Source organism: Littorina saxatilis, linkage group LG6 (genome assembly GCF_037325665.1).
Source record: "Littorina saxatilis isolate snail1 linkage group LG6, US_GU_Lsax_2.0, whole genome shotgun sequence".
In the NCBI taxonomy this organism is placed as follows: domain Eukaryota; kingdom Metazoa; phylum Mollusca; class Gastropoda; order Littorinimorpha; family Littorinidae; genus Littorina; species Littorina saxatilis.
Window position 1 is genome coordinate 11,706,820 of NC_090250.1, and position 23,218 is coordinate 11,730,037.

The 23,218-nt window shown below is 45.2% G+C and overlaps 2 protein-coding genes across 2 annotated transcripts in view; one reads left to right on the forward strand and one right to left on the reverse strand.

The window, feature by feature from the left end:
• The window catches only part of LOC138968510 (heat shock 70 kDa protein 4-like), a 137,346-nt gene that overhangs the window by 14,386 nt on the left and 99,742 nt on the right, over positions 1–23,218 (reverse strand). Inside the window, exons 15-16 of the mRNA XM_070341081.1 lie at positions 800–907; positions 84–203 (exon numbers count right to left, since the gene is read on the reverse strand). Coding sequence (XP_070197182.1) covers positions 84–203; positions 800–907 — 228 coding nt within the window. The remainder of the gene's footprint in view (positions 1–83; positions 204–799; positions 908–23,218) is intronic.
• Positions 916–5,015, forward strand: LOC138968520 (uncharacterized). The gene is made up of 2 exons (XM_070341099.1): positions 916–2,260; positions 3,210–5,015. The coding sequence occupies exons 1-2, from the start codon at positions 2,219–2,221 to the stop codon at positions 3,756–3,758; spliced, it is 591 nt and encodes a 196-aa protein (XP_070197200.1). The 5' UTR covers positions 916–2,218; the 3' UTR covers positions 3,759–5,015.

Here is a 23,218-nt window from a genome sequence, read left to right on the forward strand (position 1 = left end):
AATAACTCATTTTGCCTACCCGGTCTGCCCTTAAAACATTTATTCAAAACTTGACTAAATGTGAAAACTACACAGAAACCTACCCCTGCATTGTACTGGTCCAGGAACTTGCGGATATGCATTAGAGAGGCGCCAAACTGATCACGAGCCTCTGGCCAGTTCTGAGCTTCTCTGAAGCGGTCCTGTACCGGCTGGCCGATTTTCTGGTGGAAACAAACACAAATCAGCAGTCAGTTTTATACTTCAACTCAAATATTGACTCAAAATGAAAGAAAATCAATTCAGGAAGGAGCCATCCCCACATCAATACGGTACTGAAGTAGACACAGGCAAGTGGAGATGGAGAGGTTGCATAGCTGCTAACCTTTCAACATCACCGCTGAAAAATAAGGGATGAGATTGGGTTAAACCCCTTTTGAACGCATTGGCGGCCCCCTTTTGAACGCATTGGCGGCCCCCTTTTGAACGCATTGTCCTCGGAAGCGTTCTCGTAAATCCTTGAGATCTGAGTGATATGACATTTTGGTCACTTTTTCCGCTTGTTTAAAACTTGTGACTTTTAATCACGGCAAGTTCTCGTGGGCAGCTATGAAAGGGGTCAACGGCTGCAGGTGTAGGGATAAGGTAACATTTTGCTTTTCATTTTATTCCACACCCCCCTCCTCCTGTTTTGTCAAAAAAAGTTCCTTCCCAAATAGATTCATAATGTTAATGGCATAACTAACTGCATCTTGGTGAACCACGTGATCTTCAGGGTAAAAAAATGTATCAGACGTTTACTGCATACAAAAATACTTACTTTGAGTTCAGTCAGTTTGTCAATGTAGACCTGTTTGTTCTGATCCTCCCCTTCCTCGTACAACCAGTTTTCTGTGTCTTCCAACTTCTGTCTGAACGAGGAACGATTCTGCAACACAGCAAGTCAGCCTCAAAAAGTTTTTTATTTTTTATTTTGTTATAGATACATCAGCAAGAAAATCAGCAAATAAAAAACATAACCAGGCAGATAAGAAAAGCAAATACTTACATGGGTGAAACCTAGGAAAAACAAATTGACTGAAAAGTAAGAGGCAGGGGTCTAAGCGCCACCGAGGCCCAGGCGGGGTATAGGGCTGTGCCCTGTTAGGGGGTCCAGAGGAGGGGGGGGGGGGGGGTAACGCTCTCCGGCCAAAAGACAGAAATTTGGAATTTTAAAGGTGATTTTGTGGGTTATAAACACAAAAAAATGGCACTTTAATGCCTGTTAAAAACACCATAAAGACTGCAAAAAAAGTTAAATCAAAACCCAGCAACAAACTTGAAATCACTTTTTCTCACAATTTTTTCTTAGGTTTTTATTATTAGTCACTAGCACTAGAAGTTAATTCCAAGTTATTCTGCTAAAAAAGGTGTCATAAAGGTAAAGAAAAGAAATGAGTAATAGTGACATGAAGTCAATGAGCCACAAAAAACAAAGCACAACAAAACAACCATTGAACCAAACAAGTCACTCGATCATGTGCTGGTAATGGTAGTAGTAACACATAGCGATACACGTACAAAGACAAACATAGGGAGGCTCACGCTCTCCGCGGCCCCGGCAGTCAAGCAGAGAGTACAAAGAGCTGTTTTCAACTCAAAATTGTGCTTATTTGAATTTTTATTAGAAACAAATAAAGTATGATTGCTCTTGAGTATAGTCATCTTAGTACACTCATCTAAGTTTGATGTGCAAAAAATGTGTTAACATAGTTGTATTTGGATGTGTAAAATGCCCCAAAGCGTCGCGCGCGTGCGTCGGACTTAGCCGCTGGCTCGCTGTGCAGCGATTTGGCCCCAAGCCACGGCTTTGTTCTAAATCGGTCCCAAAACAACCCGTTTTTGGTTGGTTCGCGTTTGCAAACTATAAATAATTCACCAATGAAACTTGGCACAAGTAACGATCTCCCCTTTGTTTACGTCATATCAAGCGATGAACCAATGGGAAGCACTGTAGCATATCACACACGAACCATTTTCAAACGAAGAGCTCACAGTTGTTCCATTCATCGTTCGAAGTTCAACGCATCGCGTATTGATCGCCAACATCTTGAATTTTCTTGAGCCAAAGTTTCTCATTTGTAATCGAAGCGGTTTTTTAACGCGAGCGTTTTCAAGACGAGAATTTGAGCGTCGAATCGCACTCCTGACAAAGCCGAGTGGAGACTGAGTTGCTGTGTTCCAAGCTGCAGAATGTGTAATGGCGGGCGAGTCAACTAACTGCTGTGGGGGCGTCGAGTGGGTATGTATTTGATCTGAACTGTTTCTCTGTCGAAATATGCATTAGTTTTAAATGAAAATCAAATTATAACTAAGTTCTAGTGTTTCAAGCTATCGAAGGTTAAATTGTGTTTGTAAATCGGCTTAGATGCAACATATTCGATTTTGATGTGGAGATCATCATCCCCGGTATTTGGGCGATACCACTGTCGGACAATCCCGAGGTTTCGCTGATCGAGCTGTGTTTTGTTTTTTAAAGTAAGCTTAAGTAAACGCATCCTGAATCTCATTAAACATAAGATTGATGAGATATTTACAATAAATCTGTAAATTTGATATTTTCTTCTGGATGGTAACAAATCTAATAGATCAGAGTGGCACTTCAGGAATGAAACGTGTCATATCACAATAGCTACTGAGCACTGTACCAGTTTTGTTTGCTGAATACCCGGGTACGTAGAAGAATAAGTTTGCTGAATATGAATCATGACTGCAGATGATTTAAATTGTTGTTGTTACTATTGGTAAATAAGGGATCAACTCCTGTTCTTTTTGGGATACTACCATACAGCTGGAGACACTGCTACATGTAGTGTATTTGTTGTTTTAGTGATTTTTCACTACCTATTTTATTCATGTTTTTATTACTTAGTTAGTGGAAGAATCTTTTGTAATGTATGTTTGATGGTGTATGCTTTTAATTTAGCGTTGTTGACTATGAATGTAGATGTAAATGCTTGTATAACTGTGTTTTAATTTTAAATGTGTCAAGCACAAAGAGCATAATTGTAAAGTTATGATGTTGCGCTATATAAATGCTCATTTATTATTAATATTATTATTATTACATCTTTTCACTGTCGTATGTGAATTAATTAGAAAGAAAGACAATGTTTTGTTTCTATTAATATTTTTTAGGCTTGAATATATAGTTGTTTTATGTTTTACATTTATGTTCTTTTGTTTTTCAGATTGTTTGCATCCCTGATCAGAAGGCTGTTGGAACCAAGTTTTCACTTGTACCTGGAACCTCTCTTCTCAGCGGCTGCTTAACAACTGAATCAGGACCACTGGGGGAGAATGCTGGCACACTGCGAGACATCACAAATGGGGACTTCATCTCTCTCACGCTCTCGGCTGAGAATGTGGAGAAGTGTGGCAAAGTTACTCTTCCGGACGACTCCTGTCTTAGTCGCTACTTCGAAGTTCTTCACTTCTGGCTGATGAAGTTCACCACTCAGGCGTTCAACTCCAGGTCTCCAACTTCCGTGCAAGCAAAGTGTGGGCGTGTGAAAAAGGTTTACGTCAAGCTTGTGAGTAACTACAACAGACGACCGACTGAAAAGAACTGCTCGGCCTTGTTTGACTTTTTGTGTCAGCCTTTCGTGTGGAAACTTGACGTCTTGTCAAAATGCATCTCTGAACAAGATGGAATAGTGGCTGTTCCAGAGAAGCCAGCCCCTGCGGCCCCTTCAACCATCCCTGCTCCTTGTGCTGTCGACGTGCCGGAGAGTGACTGAGATTGTTCTTCGTCAAGGCAAGACTTTATTCGACAGGGATTTGGTGAGCTGCAATATCGAAAAAGAGTTGCTTGCCTACCGACTTGACAGACAGCTTAGATTGAACAGTTCTCTGGAAGAAAAGATTGAGGAACTGTCATCTTTTATGTCAAAGGACAGCAAGGGAATTCTAAAAGAGAGGAAACTGCTGGAGAAAAAGACTCTAGCACTCGAAACCAAGGTGAAGTTCCTGAGAGATAAGATTAAAAGTAAAACTCTCAAACAAGGAACTGTTGACAGGAAAGTTCACGAGAAGATAGTTGCAGGACTAGTGCAGAAGAGTAAGGTGCTCACCAAAGATTTCAACCATCTGAGTCTTCAGTTTGAGGCCCGCGAGAATGAAAACGAGCTGTGATTAAGCTGCACATACAGTACTGTATGTTATTGAAAGTTCTAATGTACTTCATGATGGAGGTGTTATCCTTTTGTGATTTTTAAAAAAAAGTTATGCACTGGTTGTGCTGCTAAATTGAGTTGACAGATCCGCCGTTTGATTTTTTAAAACTTTTTAAAATTTTTTTAATTTTTTTTAAGACTTATTTGGTTACTTTATTCTTTTAGTTTGGTCCATATAACAAATAGTATCCTTGTGACTTGCCGTTGATGTCTCTGCTTTGAACAAACTTTTTATTTTTAATGGTTTTTGAAAGAATTTTTATGTGACGTAATATTTACTTTTTCATTATTCTAACTAAAATTGATATTTTTCCCCATCAAATCTGATTGAATATGTCTTAACTATGAAGAGCAGCTAATTTCCTTTAATTTGATATATTATAAGTTTATATTAGGTGAATAAATCATGTTAAAGTGAAGATCTGCATATCTGAGAAATAAGAGTATTCAGAAGATGTCGGCCATTTTTTAATTTGGCTAAATTGACTTCATTAACTACTTTTTTCCGCAAATAATTTCTATATACATGCGTTTTAACATTCAATAAGTACAATTAATAAAACAGTTGATGAAAAAGAACTTTTTTTGTGTTTAGTGCTCTGCACAACTTTTTCTAAGGTGGTCTGGGGTTGGTGTGATGGACATTTTCCCCGACTTTGGTGCTTCCTAACTAAATTTCCAATAGAGCTACATCCCTAAAATTGTCGGATCCCATAGACAATATTATATTAAGCATATCTACAAAATTTCAGAAGAATAAAGACATAATTCGTTGATTTATGAATGGCCAAAGTTATGGAAAAAACGTTAAAAATGAAAATGGCCGCCGGGCCTCCCTAACAAACAGAAAATGACAAAACTGATCAACAACCATATCACATACAAAATGAGCACCTGAAGGTAAAGTCTGGTTTTATTTGTTGACTAACTTGAAAACTGAACCAAAGATACGCATTGAAGTTGAACCAAAGTCAAGACCCAAAGATACGGAGCATTGAAAGAAAGAATGAAATGGACTACACAAACCTAGACTTTATCACAAAGTTGGTAAAGCTTTCTTTTATTTTAATTCTATAAGAAATAGTTGGCATATGCCCGCTGCGCCGCGCTGGTAAGGACTGACCACAATGTGTTGCTCTCCCGTTCTTATAGGCCCCCGCTGATGCATCACACGTGCAAGCCCCCCGGCAACATGGACATTGCGGCTGGGCTATTCTCCTTGACTTTCACAAGTCCTCCTCTCCCCTCTCTTTCTAATTACGGGCCTAAGTGTTGATATCCTGCTTTACTACCCTCTCTTCCCTACCTGCCAACACTGATCCCTTTAGGCCTACCTCAAGTATCTAACATCCTCCTCCCCCACCCGCGGCTAATCTGTCTCGTTTAAATAGAGTTTATCTGACGCTGTCCGCTCTATCTAAACTCACACTTAAACTACTCACTTATCGCCCCCCCCCCCCCCCCGCCCCCGGCGCAAATCATGAGCACACGATAATCCCAAAGAAATGACACTCCTCTTTCTCTCCCTCTTATTACTTACAGTTATACTCACACACCTGCGCGCGCACACACTCACATACACCTGACCCACACGCAATCACTCTCGTGCGCACATACATCACACATAGCCAAGTCATGTATTGATTTGGGCAAATAACGAGGGCAGTTTATTCGAGAGAATACCATCTGACAATGAGAGATATCATTGTGCAGTGATAAGTCCCAAATTAGAGGTACTACTCGTTATTCAGCCCAACTAAAGACAGTATACTAGGTTAGAGGTGGGAGGTTTAGGATTGTTGTGATGTTATACATGAAGGAGTTGCCTGGGCTACATGTGATCTGTAAGATGATCTTTTGTGGCAGCTGGTCTAAGTAGCCTAAGTACGCGTTGCTTTTCCAATCCCCCATCACCTTGACAATTTCCCCCGGCACACCACAACTCAACGCCCACGCGGCACCACCCCGCCGAAAGCTGTGGCTGGAGAAGTTTCCCCCAGCAACAGCGGTAGTCAAGCGCAGTTTCTTATTAAAGTCTGATCCTTTCATCGGGAAGACCTGCGCCTTGGGGTCCATCGGCCCCAACAAAGGTAACACAGCGGTCACGGCAGACACTGGACACAAGGGATGGAGTGACATTGCCGGGAGCTTAATTTCAACAGAGCGCTCTTTACGCTGAATCGTTTTGCTCTATTGGAGCGTTATTGACATGCCCGTACCCAGAATAACCACCTGGTCTCTTGTGAGCTGCTTACAAGGATCGAAGTTCCCGTTGTCCTGAAACAAGTTCGATCTCCGGAGAACTCCGAAAAAAGCACCAAACACGCAGCCCAGAACACAATATCTTGCCTACACTCAAGGTCCAGCTGGCTTTTTATTATGTGTAGTAATTCAGGGGTGATTGGGGTTTTCTTATCAGTGGCACACCCCTTGCATTTTTCGATGCCCTTAAGTGTTGTCTGGACGTACCACGAGTCCCTGAATGGGTGCGGCAAGCCGCTTTCAAGATGAAGAATGCGAATAATGTTGATGTATTGCTTGATGGAGGACGGTTTCAAAACCTCGGGCTAGGTACGCTGCGTATTGCGCAACAGTCTGCTCGTTCACAGGCACTGGCATTATGTCCATCTCCCCACAGAAACGTAAATACGAGGTAAGGTGGATGCGGTAAGTCTTCCTAGTGTTATCAGAAAAGGCACTTGCTCTGTAATCCAACACTTCTGCCGTCAGTTGCGCCCCTAATGGGGGCTGCTGGTCTGAAAAACAAGGAACAACAGGGCTTGGTCAGACATATGGTCACACAGGTTGATGTCGGGGGGTCTCCCCCGGTGCCAGAATGTCAACAGACGCACTAAGTCTTCGCGCCGTCTGGGCTCATGGAGGCGGGAAATTGTGTCAGCCATGATGTTTACACTACCAGCCACATGTATCGCCGCGATTTTGCAGTTCACTTTTGCACATTCCCACGCCATTTTACGGAGCAGACTGTTCACATACTTATTAGTCGATCTGCCCTTATTAATGATAGCTTTTGCGACAGTACTATCGGTATGAATAATCACTTCTTGTCCGCACCACATCGGAGCCCATCGTGTCACTGCTTGCACCACAGCGCACACTTCTTTATAGTTAATATGTAGCTCCTTTGCTGCCTGCATGTCTTTTTCAAAGATGGTGTACTGCCAGTCACCTTGCCAAAAGGCACCCGCTGCAATATTACATGCATCTACATGAACATGCTGTTTTGCATTGTGAAAATAATATACTGTGCCGTTAAATACATGCATAAAAGAAAGCCACCATTGTACATCCTTATGAAATTCGCCAGATAGTTTCGCTTTGTGTCGCTGCTGCTGAAGGGGTTTAATCGTGTCCAGTATCCGCCGCAGAAAGAATTTTCCTCCTCTGACAGCCTGACAGGCCCAATTAAGGGACCCCGCTATGCTTTGTAGCTGAGTTTTTGTCGCGCGCTTCTTTCCTCGGATCTGGAGGAGTCGCTGCCGCAGTTGCTGCAACTTGTCACTTCCAAGTGACAGGGTGTTGTTTCGCGTGTCGATGTCGACACCGAGAAACGTGATACGTTGAGTAGGCCCCACCACCTTCTTCCAGCTAATGTTGAAACCCAGTTCCCTCAATAATCTAATTAAAGACAGTAACATGTCATTGCACTCTTGTCTGGTAGCTGCTACCAGAAGAAAATCATCAATATACGCTAACACACCTGGCATGCCTTTCCGTGCCATGCATCTGCGAATAGCTTGCGACAGGCGATGGAAGTGTGATGGCCCTACGTTGCTGCCAAAAGGCAGCCGACTGTCAAAGAGATAAGTAGGTTTCTTTTCACCTGTGAAATGCCATTTCAGCCCAGTCATACAATAATCGTCCGGACTGATGCATACTGACCGATAGGCGGACTGCAAGTCTACTTTTGCACACCAATACCCTGTCTTCGCTAGGGCGCACGCGTCAGATACGGTTTGAAATTTTGCTGACTCAGGTATAGAATAGTCGTTCATTGCCCTACCTGTGGGTTTGCTAGCGTCATGGATCAACCTGATGCTGCCATCATCCTTGGGAATCGCAGCGATAGCGCTTACCACAGTTGGTTTTCTACTAGCTACAATGTAATAACCTTTTTCTATCTGATCTAATAGCTCTTTTTCCACAGCTTTATGGTGTTCGTTCGATGACCTATGGTTTGTTTGCTCTACGTCTAGTACGCCTGCCCTACTCTCTTCTGTTACACGGAAACCGTTTCTTATGCCATCTAATAAAAAGGTTTTGTCGTGATCGCCTTCTAGCACCTTGTGCCACATTTGAGATTTAGCATTAATGGAATCACTATTTCCGAGAAATTCGCACTTATTGGAATCTAGCTGAGGGAACGGGCTGTTGAAGGTGGGGCCTACCGTTTTGTCAGCAATTCGTTGCGCTGTGTCCTAGGCTGGGGAGGTGGTAGCTGTCACTTTGTGGTCCTTGCCGGGGTGGCCCATGCCGCAGGTGTCGCAGACGTGGAGGAATCTGCAGCGGGACCCATAGGTACAGTCGCCTTTGTTGGTATACAATAAGCACACTTCCTTCCCGTTGGGTCCCGCTGGTCGCCGGGAACCGCCGCTGGCCGTCGTAGCCTTGCCGCCCTTGTTGTCTTGGACGCCATGCTGGAGCCGGTCCCGCAGGATCACCGTGGACAGGTGGGGGTTGGGGGTTCCCCACTTGAATCCGCTGGACGACTGGCGCCTTCTGTACTCGTCGTCGTACAGAAGCACCGACTGCCACAAGTATCTGGCCCCCAGCTCGCCTATCATCTCTGTGTACCGGAGGTAGGCGGTCGAGTCAAACCCGGGCTTCTCAGCACTCAACTTCGCCATGATGCGTGCGTTTGCCACAATCCAGTGGCAGGGGGAGACTTTGTCAAGTTTTGGTCTCTGGTTGAGTTTTAGGATGACACCTCCCCCGAGTGTCACCTCTTCCTCGGCCGCCATCGACCCCGGCACAAAATCCAGAATGGAAAGATAGGTCTCACCTGTTGGCTGCAGTGACAACCCGCCTAACAGTCCCTGGAGTGGTTCCACGCTTTTTTCCTCAGTCACCCGCTGGGATAGTGGTCCTCCCCCGCTTCGCTTTTGCAGGGCCGCCACTGCTACTCTCAGCGCTACGTAGTGGCCACGCTTGAGACCCAGGCCCTCCAAATCCTGGGCAGTCGCATTTCTCAGCACATTGAGGGTGTTCAACTCCTCATCCTGGAGAACTTTAACCACCGTTAAAGGCAGATCTGTTGCCCACGCTCCAAATTCGAAGTCCATATTGCAGTAAGAAATAGTTGGCATATGCCCGCTGCGCCGCGCTGGTAAGGACTGACCACAATGTGTTGCTCTCCCGTTCTTATAGGCCCCCGCTGATGCATCACACGTGCAAGCCCCCCGGCAACATGGACATTGCGGCTGGGCTATTCTCCTTGACTTTCACAAGTCCTCCTCTCCCCTCTCTTTCTAATTACGGGCCTAAGTGTTGATATCCTGCTTTACTACCCTCTCTTCCCTACCTGCCAACACTGATCCCTTTAGGCCTACCTCAAGTATCTAACATCCTCCTCCTCCACCCGCGGCTAATCTGTCTCGTTTAAATAGAGTTTATCTGACGCTGTCCGCTCTATCTAAACTCACACTTATTTTTTTATTTTATGCTGCTTGTTATCGCGCGCATATTTCAACATACGGATTCAAGGCGCAGGGATTTATTTATGCCGTGTGAGATGCAATTTTTTACACAATACATCACGCATTCACATCGGCCAGCAGATCGCAGCCATTTCGGCGCATATCCTACTTTTCACGGCCTATTATTCCAAGTCACATGGGTATTTTGGTGGACATTTTTATCTATGCCTATACAATTTTGCCAGGAAAGACCCTTTTGTCAATCGTGGGATCTTTAATGTGCACACCCCAATGTAGTGTACACTTAGGGACCTCGGTTTTTCGTCTCATTCGAAAGACTAGTAGGCTCCAAGCCAGCTAGGCCTACCGTGCACCCCCCTCAGGATCCAGCTTCAGTAGGCTAGATATATTCATTGGGGTCTACTGAACACGTTTTGACAAGTTCGCCACGAAAAAACTCATTCCCACTACTACTTATGCCCCTTTGTTTAAGGGTACCCCCTCGAACGCTAAATTTATCTGTGAAATCACAACAATGCACAGCTGCAATGAATGAACAGAGAACCCTTTTTTTGAAATCAAAACAGTTAAGTTGATCATTAATCTTGTAAAAAATACCTATTACAGTGTTCAGTGTTTGATAGGTTGGCTGTAGTGATGCTTGATAGGCGCGAACCCTCATTTTCACAGTACGCAAAGCTTGTCAACTTTGATGAGTAAAAGGTTTCAACAAATTTGGGTTCTCTGTTTCCTTTTTTAGAAACTACAATGCCTTTTGATAATTTCAAGCCACATTTGGAATTCCTGAGAGGATTTGTTGCGACTCCAGATGAGATATTTCTCCCCTACCCCCTAAACGTGAAATTTTAGGAAAATGTCAAAAAACATTTTTCTTCAAATATTCATGATAACTTCTCACTGTTTTCCAATCAAATAACAAAAGTAATCACATTGGCGACCAAAACAGTTCATTTATCCATCTTTTAACAGAACTACAACATTATTATTGTCTTTTCAAGACTGAAATGTAAAAAATAAAACAAAATGTTCAGATATAGACATCAATTCTAACTGTCTCTTACATATAGTGCTCTTGCTTCATAGTTTCCATATACAAGGTAGATTAACATAAGAAAGACAATCTAAGAACTAATGTTTCTTCAGGTAAGTGCAGAATGTTTGCTCATAATGCAAATGTCTCATGGATCAATTTTAGCTTTATAGAAATAACATGAAAAAGTCTTTGCAAAGAACTCTGTAAACTTTTTCTTTCAAACACACACACACACACACACACACACACACACACACACACACACACACACACACACACACACACACACACACACACACACACACACACACACACACACACACACACACACGATCAATCTTAGACTGTTTTAAGAGCAAGAAAGTCAAGTTCACAGGACAAGTTAGTCCGATTCACAGCCAGATTCAGATTCAAGTGAATCGTCCAGTCCATTATGGAACAGTGGTGCCTCCGCCTCTGCTTCATCGTGGACCTCACTGAGCAGGCTATGAATAACTGTCTGTGGGAGAACCAACTCTTCATTTTCTTCAGTCCACAGAGGCTCAAGGATTCCATTCTAACTGTCCCTTACATATAATGCTCTTGCTTCATAGTTTCCATATTAAAGATAAATTAACATAAGATTTAGAAACACAATCTAAGAAATGTAAAAGACAATCTCTTCATGTAAGTGCAGAATGTTTGCTCATGAATGCAAATGTCTTATGAGCCAATTTCAGCTTTATAGAAATAACATGAAAAAGTCATTGCACAGAATTTCAAAGAAAAGTTGTGCCTCTTCCTCCTTCTCTCCTTCCTTGTGAACCTCTTTGAGCAGGCTATCAATAATTGTCTGTGAGAGAACCAACTCTTCATTTTTTTCAGTCCAAAGAGGCTTAAGGATTCCATTGTTCAGCATCCTTCTATGACCATCAGCGGGGTTGGGAATCTCTGGGAGTGGCAGGTGAGCGCGCTTCCATGTGGCTGTCTGGTAGTTGGCCCTTCTTGCATGTTGTTTGAGGCTTTTGTGGCAGGGCAGAAATGTGAGCAATGTGATTTCTCCTAGCCGGCCAGAATAATGCAAGAGAATGAAGAACACGTCGCTCTCTGGGCTCTTTATTTGATGTTCTTTTGATCAACATATGAGGGTATGACAGTGCCGCCTCAACTTTAACAAAAAGCCGGATATTGTTTTGAGTGGAAACCAGTGCTGGCCCCCCTGCTGAGTCAAGCTGCTTCTGCGCAAATGTGGCGAGGTCAATGTTCAGATCCGCTCGAATGACTCCACCTGAGTCATGTTTCTCCACCAGCATCTGGCGTACTGCATCGACACTGTGACACCGTAGATTGAGCATTTGAACTTCTACAGCACATCCAGCAGCTCTTTGTTCATCTCCCATGATTCTCCCATTCTTCTGAACGTTTTCACAAACTTGGGTTTCTGCTGCAGGATTTTGACCGGATACCTTTCTCTTTCCTTTCCATAGAAGGCGCTGACTGTGAGTCACAGCCAGTAAAGGCGAGGAGAGAAAGCAAGACAGAACAGTGAGGTCGTGGGAGTTCTTCTGCAAGGGTAGCGATGTTGAGCAAACGTTTCCTATTTGCTTTGCTCGTGTCAAAGAGCAATGTGATTTCTCCTAGTTGGCCATCATAATGCAAGAGAATGAAGAACACGTCGCTGTCTGGGCTCTTTGTTTGATGGTCTTCTAGCCTTTGTGAATGGCTCAGGTACCAACAAGGCAGTTTCGACAGATCTGCTTGCAAGTCTGTGAGTTCTTGCAAAGACAACAGATTTCGTCTGGAGCACAGATGAGGGGTTCTGGAGACAGCATGAAGAGACCGGGTGACTGGGCAGCCTTCTTGTCAAATGACAGGAAAAAAGTCGCAATTCATAAGATTTCTGTTGGAGGTTTGGAGCAGGGATGCCATGGCAGACAAACTCAAAGGCAGGAATGTTGTTCTGGTCAGCGAGGGCAAGGCATACACGCTCACGTCATCTGGTGGCATCAAGACAGAAAGGTAACTACTGAATGATCTCACATCCAGCCAAGAAGAAACGGACTCAAGAATCATCGTGTACTGCCAGTGTGGCCTTCAAAAAGGCTACAAGACCATCAAAGTAAAGAGTCCATACAGCGACGTGTTCTTCATTCTCTTGCATTATGCTGGCCAGCTAGGAAAAATCACATTGCTCTTTGACACGGGCAAAACAAATAGGTAACGTTTGCTCATTATTGCTGCCCTTGCAGAAGAACTCCCGCGACCTCACTGTTCCGTCTTGCTTTCTCTATTCGCCTTTACTGGCTGTGACTCAGTCAGCGCCTTCTATGCCACAAAAGCCCCAAACAACATACAAGAAGGGCCAACTACCAGACAGCCACATGGAAGCGCGCTCACCTGCCACTCCCAGAGATTCGGCACTGATAGTCATGGAAGGATGCTGAACAATGGAATCCTTAAGCCTCTTTGGACTGAAGAAAATGAAGAGTTGGTTCTTTCACAGACAATTGTTGATAGCTTGCTCACCGAGGTTCACGAGGAAGGATAGAAGGAGAAGGAGGCAACACTGTTCCTTAATGGACTGGGCGATTCACTTGAATATGAATCTGACTGTGAATCGGACGAACTTGTCCTTTCTTGCTCCAAAAACAGTCTTAAGATTGTGTGTGTGCGTGTGCGTGTGTGTGTGTGTGTGTGTGTGTGTGTCATGTGTGTGTGTGTGTGTGTATGTGTGTGTGTGTGTGTGTGTGTGAAAGAAAAGTTGACAGAGTTTTTTGCAATGACTTTTTCATGTTAATTCTATAAAGCTAAAATTGATTCATGAGACATTTGCATTTATGACTAAAATTCTGCAATATGGAAACTATGAAGCAAGAGCACTATATGTAAGAGAATTGATGTCTATATCTGAACATTTTGTTTTATTTTTTACATTGTAGTCTTAAAAAGACAATAATAATGTTGTAGTTCTGTTAAAAGATGGATAAATGAACTGTTTTGGTCGTCAATGTGATTACTTTTGTTATTTGATTGGAAAACAGTGAGAAGTTATCATGAATATTTGAAGAAATTTTTTTTTGGACATTTTCCTAAAATTTCACGTTTAGGGGGTAGGGGAGAAATATCTCATCTAGTGTCGCAACAAATCCTCTCAGGAATTCCAAATGTGGCTTGAAATTATCAAAAGGCATTGTAGTTTCTAAAAAAGGAAACAGAGAACCCAAATTTGTTGAAACCTTTTACTCATCAAAGTTGACAAGCTTTGCGTACTGTGAAAATGAGGGTTCGCGCCTATCAAGCATCACTACAGCCAACCTATCAAACACTGAACACTGTAATAGGTATTTTTTACAAGATTAATGATCAACTTAACTGTTTTAATTTCAAAAAAGCGGTTCTCTGTTCATTTATTGCAGCTGTGCATTGTTGTGATTTCACAGATAAATTTAGCGTTCGAGGGGGTACCCTTAAACAAAGGGACATAAGTAGTAGTGGGAATGAGTTTTTTCGTGGCGAACTTGTCAAAACGTGTTCAGTAGACCCCAATGAATATATCTAGCCTACTGAAGCTGGATCCTGAGGGGGGTGCACGGTAGGCCTAGCTGGCTTGGAGCCTATAGCACTTGAACCCACCACCTAGGTTAGGAAAGGGGACAGAAAATTGCTAACGCCCTGACCCAGGGCGAACTCGCAACCTCTCGCTTCCGAGCGCAAGTGCGTTACCACTTAGCCACCCAATTTACCTGTGGTGTTTGCTTCTTGCGCGTGCATATTCTTCCCGATAATTCCAGAATTTATCACTTTGGAGCATATGGTAGACAAATGTCAGGGTGTATCAAGATTCTGAAGCCACTTCCGAAACAGCAGGCTGTTTTCTTCTAACCAATCCCGTTTGTTCGCTGTGGAAGCGTTTATACTTAAAACATCTTCAATGCTTAAATTATTTCATCACTTCATTGGCCCGTCGAAACACTAAAAAAAAAGCATCTTCCTTTTGTAATTGAGCCTTTTCTTCGCTGTCAGAGAAATTAAGCGGCTTGAAAGTCCGACTCCCATGATGTTTTCAACCACAGGATGCGGGCTGTATTTTTACACAAAAGAGTACTTCCGGTCAAACCGAAAGCTGAAACTGGATCACGTCAGCAGTTCAAACCAGTTTTGCTAACATCGCCACGAGTAAACATTTATTTTTTGGGGTCAAAATTTTGGATTGACGGAATTTTATTTTGTCAATTGAACGGAAATCTGTCAATTGACAGACTAGTTTCACCCATGTGCGTATACAGGGGAATTCCACTATATCGAAAATGACATGCTTAGACCCCCTCAAAAAACCGTGACCAACCTTTTCAGATGCAATTTTTTTTTTTTTTAACTCATCTGTTGGGCTGTCACTCCGTGAACAAGAACGTTTATTGATTTGGACTTGGACCCCCCCCCCCCCCCCCCCCCCTGTTCTTCCGAGACTAGGGAGACGAAAGGTCATTTTGACCTGGATGAAAAGTCCAAATGTCCTGACTTCAAATAAAAGGTTAGGCATGAAAAATGTCTACACGTCAAAACTGTCAAACAAGTCGACCAGCCACGAGTCACAACAATGCATAAGATAACTGAGAAGTACAAGCGGCCAGCAAACAAAAACAAGTCGCGTAAGGCGAAAATACAATATTTAGTCAAGTAGCTGTCGAACTCACAGAATGAAACTGAACGCAATGCCATTTTTCAGCAAGACCGTATACTCGTAGCATCGTCAGTCCACCGCTCATGGCAAAGGCAGTGCACGTGGAATTGACAAGAAGAGCGGGGTATTCGTTGCGCTGAGAAGGATAGCACGCTTTTCTGTACCTCTCTTCGTTTTAACTTTCTGAGCGTGTTTTTAATCCAAACATATCATATCTATATATTTTTGGAATCAGGAACCGACAAGGAATAAGATGAAATTGTTTTTAAATTGATTTCGAAAAAAAAATTTTGATAATAATTTTTATATATTTAATTTTCAGAGCTTGTTTTTAATCCGAATATAACATATTTATATGTTTTTGGAATCAGCAAATGATGGAGAATAAGATAAACGTAAATTTGGATCGTTTTATAAATTTTTATTTTTTTTTACAATTTTCAGATTTTTAATGACCAAAGTCATTAATTAATTTTTAAGCCACCAAGCTGAAATGCAATACCGAACCCCGGGCTTCGTCGAAGAGTACTTGACCAAAATTTCAACCAATTTGGTTGAAAAATGAGGGCGTGACAGTGCCGCCTCAACTTTCACGAAAAGCCGGATGTGACGTCATCAAAGACATTTATCAAAAAAATGAAAAAAACGTTCGGGGATTTCATACCCAGGAACTCTCATGTCAAATTTCATAAAGATCGGTCCAGTAGTTTAGTCTGAATCGCTCTACACACACACACACACACACACACAGAGACACACACACACACGCACACACACACGCACATACACCACGACCCTCGTTTCGATTCCCCCTCGATGTTAAAATATTTAGTCAAAACTTGACTAAATATAAAAAAGAGCGCACCTGCCACAAAGCCAATTCTGCCACGTGCCATATTGGAAAATTTCTAAGTAAATTTTCATTTGATTAATATACTTACCCGAATCACATATAGCATTTGACACAGTCTGAGATGCTAGGTACTGAAAACGCTTACCCATCTAACCAATCAAAGGGAAGCAACCCCATCACCAAAAAGGCAAACGTAGCCATGGTAACGGACCGGTATCCTGGGAGTTACCTCCCATCTAGTGGATACTACGTCACTTCCTACCACACCAACTCATACGGCTTTCAGAAAGCTAAAAACCATAGCGGGGTGATTCGGGTAAGTATATTAATCAAATGAAAATTTACTTAGAAATGTTCCATTAAATTACATATGCTTACTCCGAATCACATATAGCAGATAACATCAACATGGCGGTGGGCAAGAAATAAATCAAACTCACCATCACATCCTGGCCAGAACCTGGCCGGCTGCAACGAGAGCAGGAAGCCCGCGTGAGCCGTCCTGGCGAAGAGCAGAGACGTCCCGAAGATAATAGTTTATGAATATATCTTCGGAACGCCAATAAGCAGTGGACAAAACATCGTCCAGCCGCTTGGAGCGTAGCACCGCGAGAGACGACGCCCAAGCCCTAGTCTCATGGGCTCGAGCCGAGTCCAGGGGAAAGGCAGGCAACGCCCCCCCCCCCTATTTGCGTGGCTCCAAACATAAGCTTGCCTTATGAGAGACGACACCCACCGGGCCAACGTTACTTTAGAAATGTCTTTCGGGAGTCAAAAGTGAGAGAAATAACAGCTTCTGAGAACTAGCTCGCACAGGCTGAGTGCGAGCTAAATACAAACGGAGTGCCCTAACCGGACAATTGACCAGATCAGGATCATCCGGAGCCAACGCGTTGGTCAGAGCCTTAACTCTAACCAACGGAGAGGCCTGCCCCGGAGCCTGATTCTTGGCCAGAAAGTCAGGGCGGAAGTGCAGGGACACTGAGCCATCTGACTCAAAAGAGACATCTCCTGGCAGACCCGACAGAGCGCGGACCTCGCTACCCCGTCGGGCCGTAGCCAATAAGAGCAAAAAGAGAGTCTTTCGAGTCAGGTTGTAAAGGCTAGCCCCCTGCAAAGGCTCGAAATCCGAGGAACGTAAAAACTCCAAAACCAGGAAAAGATCCCACTTGGGAGTAGGGACTCTGGTCCTGGCTTGCTGAAGAGCAGCACCCTTAATAACTGCTGCAATGACACCCGCAACATTAACAAACCTACCAATCTGTTTAAGCGTTGCAGAAATCGCGGAGCGCCGAACCCTCAACGAGGAAACAGAAGCGCCTTGCGAAAAAAGGAAAGAGAGGTGGTTGGCGACCTGCATCGTGCGAGGCGCAACCGGACTCACCCCTCTCGTCGAACACCAGGTGGCCCAGGCCTTCCAGTGCGAGGCGTACCCAGACGCAGTGGACGCCCTATGAGAGCGGCCCACCAGGTCCAGCGTCAAGGAAGACGCTCCTGAGCGCCTCAGTGAGTCCCGAACAACCTCCACACGTGAAGCTTCAGAAGACTGGGCTCCTCGTGTGGAACACCTGTTCGGCCTGCACGAGTTCCCCTCTCACGAGTGAGAGAGGAATGGGAGGCCCGAGGGCGAGACGAAGCAGGTCTGGGAACCAGACCTGCGACGGCCAAAGGGGGGCGACCAGAAGAAGTGCCGGCCCCTCCAGCTCCGCCTTTCGAATTACTCTGCTGAGTAATGGGAAAGGCGGGAAGGCGTACGCCTCCAGACCCGTCCAGGGAATGTCCAAAGCGTCCACTCGCCAAGCCTGAGGATCCGGGAATGGCGAGACGAACACCGGAAGTCTCTTTGAGTACCTTGTGGCAAACAGGTCTACCAGAGGCTTTTGGACTTGGGCCCAAAGGCGAAGCAGTGCCCCGTGAGTGATAGTCCACTCGGACAGAAGCACCCTGTCGGAGCGACTGAGAGCGTCCGCCAGAGTGTTCAGCCTCCCTGGAAGGTACCTGGCCGAGATCAAGATGCGGTGTTGAGCACACCACTACAGAATCTCGCAGGTCCTGTCCGAGAGAGACGGGGACCGCGAGCCTCCCTGCTTGTTGAGATAGGCCGCCACTGTCGTGTTGTCTGTAAACAGACGAACATGTTTGGCCTGCAGGGAGGGCAGAAACTCGACCAGAGCTAGAGCCACAGCTTCTAGCTCCAGCAAGTTGATGTGCCACAGGCTCTGTTCCGTCGACCACAGACCTGACGCCGTGCGTAGGTCCGTGTGTGCTCCCCACCCCAGCAAGGAAGCATCCGTGAAGAGATCCAAGTCTGGGGGGGGGGGGGGGGGGGGAGAGTGATCGGAACCCCTGCAGACCCAACCCGTGTCCAACCACGGAAGGGTCGCGGACTGGAACCATCCCTGGAGAGGGACAAGGGCGTCCCAGTCCACCCAAGAAGAGACCACATATGGCTTCAGTGCCAACTGAAAAGGCCGTTTGTGAACCCTGCCCAGAGGAACCAAGAGAGCCATGGACTCCATCTGCCCCAAGATGGAGGCTGAAAGGTGGTAAGCCACAGACGGTGATTCCGCAAAGCGGAAGGAGGAAGAATCCTCCCTCACCGGAAGGAAGTCTGCCATAGCGGACGGGGCACCAGAAGAGGAAGCCGCCGTCACCGATGCCCCCTCAGGGAAGTAGCGAGACGTAATTTCCGCTGCAGCTGCAAGTAAAGACCTGAGCTTAGCCGGAAACCCGACGCCAGTCTCTTCGCTAACCACTGATTGCATATCAGAGTGGTCAACCGAAGGACCATGACCAAAGTCACTCCCTCCGCCGGCAGAAGGAAGCACAGGGTAACCGGAAACCGGAAATCCTTGCCGCCGGACGTCATCCCGACTTATCCCTTGACCAAACGGAAAGGATGAAGTCGGAAGTCCATCTGAACCTGCCGGAAGAGGGTGGGCGGAAGCCGACAACCCCTGAGGGTGAGCGGCCACCTGCTCCGGCGGAAGCACCGGAAGTGCAAAAGCCGAGCGCTGTTGTTCCCTCTCCGGCATCCAAGAGGAAGTGCTCGGAAGAGGGACAGCAAATCCGGCCGAAGCCGGAAACGCGGAAGTCACAACCGCCGGGGGCGGAAGCGACGACCACGAGGACTGTGGCCGGAAGCCGTGCTGCCCGTAGGCCAGTCCGTGATCCCCCCCGTCACCGTAGCCGAAGCGACCAGGTGAGGGAGGAACCGTGTTTCCGACCGAAGCCGGAAACGGCCGCCGCTACCAGTCAACGAAATCCGGTCCTGTAACAGGCGGAAACGTCGAGCTGGCCGCAAGCCGCCGCTGCTGATCAACAACATCCAAGCCTGAAGCAGGAGGAGTTGGCCGACCAGCAGAGTGCAGATAGTGAGACTGCCCAGGCGAAAGGTGTCCCAAAAGGGACCGTCCCGTCGCCTCACCAGGGCCGTCGGACCAGTTCAACTTACTTGTGTAGGCGGAAACCGCCGAGGCCGGAACCTGAACTCCGGAAGCGGAAGGCATGACCACGGAAGCTAGAGACTGGACATCCCCCACCGCTGCCGGAAACGCAGCGCTGCCAGAACCTGCCGAGCGCTGCAACTCATCCTTAACTAAAAGGCGAATCTCTGGCACGAGAGATTTAATCAACGTCGAAACAAGAGCACCATGCTCCTGAGTCAACGACGGCGGAGAAACAACATGAGCACTAGAACGAGCAGAACTAGCACTAGGAGGCGAAATGTTCACAGAAAGCAACGTGTTGCGTGCCTCGTCCGAGACAACAACCACAGGCTTAGAAACAGAGGACGATTTAGGTTTAATTTTACCCTTCACATCGGCCTTTCCTTTACGTTTATCGGCGTCAGCCATGCTGACTAACAACAAACGAAAACAATGCAAAAATTTACTGAAAATACAAACGTCCGAACGGACAGAAACTCAGTAACACTAAAAGTTCAAAGAACAACAACCTACCAACTCCTGCAAACTACTAGAGTAAGCAGACTAAGGTAAACACGCCAAAATATCAAAGTCACAAAAATGACCAAAATGCAAATGGCGACCACGCTGAACGTCGCTGATAAGGGTCATTCTCAGAAATGGTGGTACAAAGTGTTACATACAAGAAATACAAAATAATTGTTTTTACTATGAAGTCTATTGTTTGCTATACAGAATAATGCAAAAATTAGACAAAAAGAGTAATTGGTTGCTGAATAAGAGACGTTTTAAAGTGTTGTATTTACGTGATGAATGTTGTAACATGGAAACCAAATTCCAACTTTAAACCACCTAAGCCTTCAATCCTTTGTGCATTTTTTATCAGTTCTGCAGTATTTTTGTGTTCTACCCAACACATTCTAGTTATGAAAGGTAAGGACTTCAACTAATATTGGTAAAAAAATGACATTTGGAACAAAACTAAGGTGAATGTCGCAACACAGAAACGAAATGCTTGAACCACTTTCGGTTCCTGTGCGACAGACATGAATCTGCACTGTTTGGCCTTTCCTGCCGGCAAAACCCGTCTGACCCAAAATAACTACACAAAACACAATTCGTCAGAGTTTGCTGTATTTGTTGAAAGTTCCTGTTGCATTCAGATTACCCATTTTTAAGTACTTGATGAATGTCGAACATCGACGATCAGAGGATACGAAAACTTCTTGGCTGCTTTGTTCCGCTAAACTTCGCGCTTTGAGAGACTGTTTGCACTCGATATCCTTCCGACACTACATTGTCGCCATCCGCGGTGTGTAAGTTTGTGACAAAGCTTTGCAGGCTCGACAATTAAGTAAAAACCATCTTCAGTCGTAACGTAGGTCAGGAAACGACGCCATGAGTTTCAGCAAATGATATGATTCTGGTGTTTTCTGTGAATATTTGGCTGTGATTCAAAGGACTATTTTCTTGTTCGAACTTCCTGTGCGCCAAAGAGCTAAAAATAGCCGTGATGTGGCAAAGTCATGGAGCACATTGCTGTCCGATGTTCGCGTGTCGAGTCTGGATACGATGAGTTACCACATTCATAATTTTTTGTTCGAAGCCCGTAACTTCAAATTCAGCGTGAGTTTTTGCAAAGATGTGTTGCTACGTCGAAGACTGAACTCCTGACTGTCGATTGCAGTAATTTGTTGGTGTTTGCATGTTTGCATTTAGCCATGAGACTGAACATATTGTTGATCACGAAAGTCGTGCAACGCTTCGGCGATCCGGAAACGGACGAACTTCGCAATTGAAAAGCACACAAAATGTAGAGATTCTTATTAATCTCTCTTTCTACAAGTACTTACCAGTTCCATTTAACTTTGCATACCATGCTAATTATTCAGTAAAAAACTTTATACCATCAAGGTTATACCTCTATGTGGAATAGCCCGGTAAGTGTGCTATCCCCTATAGCCCGGGCGTTTCCCGCCAAAAGGGCAGGCGCCTCTATCGCCTATAGCCCGGCGACGTCATAGTGACGTCATAGAGATGTTCAGGCGCCTCTATACGCCTATAGCCCGGCGACGTCATAGTGACGTCATAGAGATGTAACCTGCGCATGCGCCAACGGCAAGCTGATCATAAAACTCAGGTCCCATGACCCCAAAACCAAGGTCTGATTAAGGGGAGGTCGGGAGGGAGTCTTTGTTAAATGGAACTGGTAAGTACTTGTAGAAAGAGAGATTAATAAGAATCTCTACATTCTACTACGTTCTTACCAGTTCCATTTAACTTTGCACGAATACCATCCTGGAAGGTGGGAAATCAGACTGAAGAAAATTAAGTAACTACAGCCTAAAAACCCGTGCTAGATCGATAGCTATCTTCATTGGCACAAAAGATAGCTATTGTAATCCTTAAGGCAGAACGTAGTATTAAAAATATACCCAGTACGTACCTATAAGGAAGTTGCTGCCTGTGCTACCACCACTTTGTCTATCCCAAAGGTGTTGTCGGTCCGGAGGGAAGAGTAGTGTCTGAGGTAGAAACTGGTGAAGGTAGATTCGCTTCTCCAGTAGGCAGCGCTCATGATCTGAGCCAAGCTGACTCCCCTAACCAGTGCCAAGGAAGTGCTGATAGCTCTGATCTCGTGAGCGCGCAGTGTGTGTACGATGGGAGTGTCAGTCTTTTCGTAACAGAATTTAACACAAGATGTTAACCACCGCGCTATCGTTCCCACAGCGATATCCTTGCTATATAGCCGGTTGAGCGAAATGAAAAGTCTTCGTTTAGTGCCACGGAAAGGTTCGGTCCTTTTAAGGTAAACCTTGAGAGCTCTAACAGGACACAACAAAAGATCCTCATCATCAGAGGATAACCAGTTATTCAAGGCAGGGATCTTGATAACCGGAGAAAAGGAGTCGGAACTCTGATTCTTCGCTCGGAATTCCGGTAGAAAGCAGATAGACACCGAGTCGGGATTCTGCTCTCTGCCGAAGGCGATGTCTCCTCCTAAACCGCTGAGTGCGTGGATGCCGCTGACTCGCCTGGAGGAGGCCAAAGCTATCAGGAACACCGTCTTCCAAGTGAGCAACGTTAACGAGATGTTTTCCAAGGGTTCGAAGAACGAGCCTCTGAGTACCCTGAGTACCAGGAAAACGTCCCATTGAGGGAAGACGTTGGGTTTCAAGACAGAAATGTTCTTAATCCCGTCTAGGAGGTTCCTGATGAGGGGAGTGTCAGAAAGGTGAACCGGGTACTTCCCAGTGGAGGCTGAGATAGTATTGGTGATAGCCGATCTATAGCCGGCCAGCGTGCCTGCGCAAAGCTTTCGCGACGCGTGCAGGTAGCCCAGGAAATTGGCTAGCTCGATAGCTGAAGGATG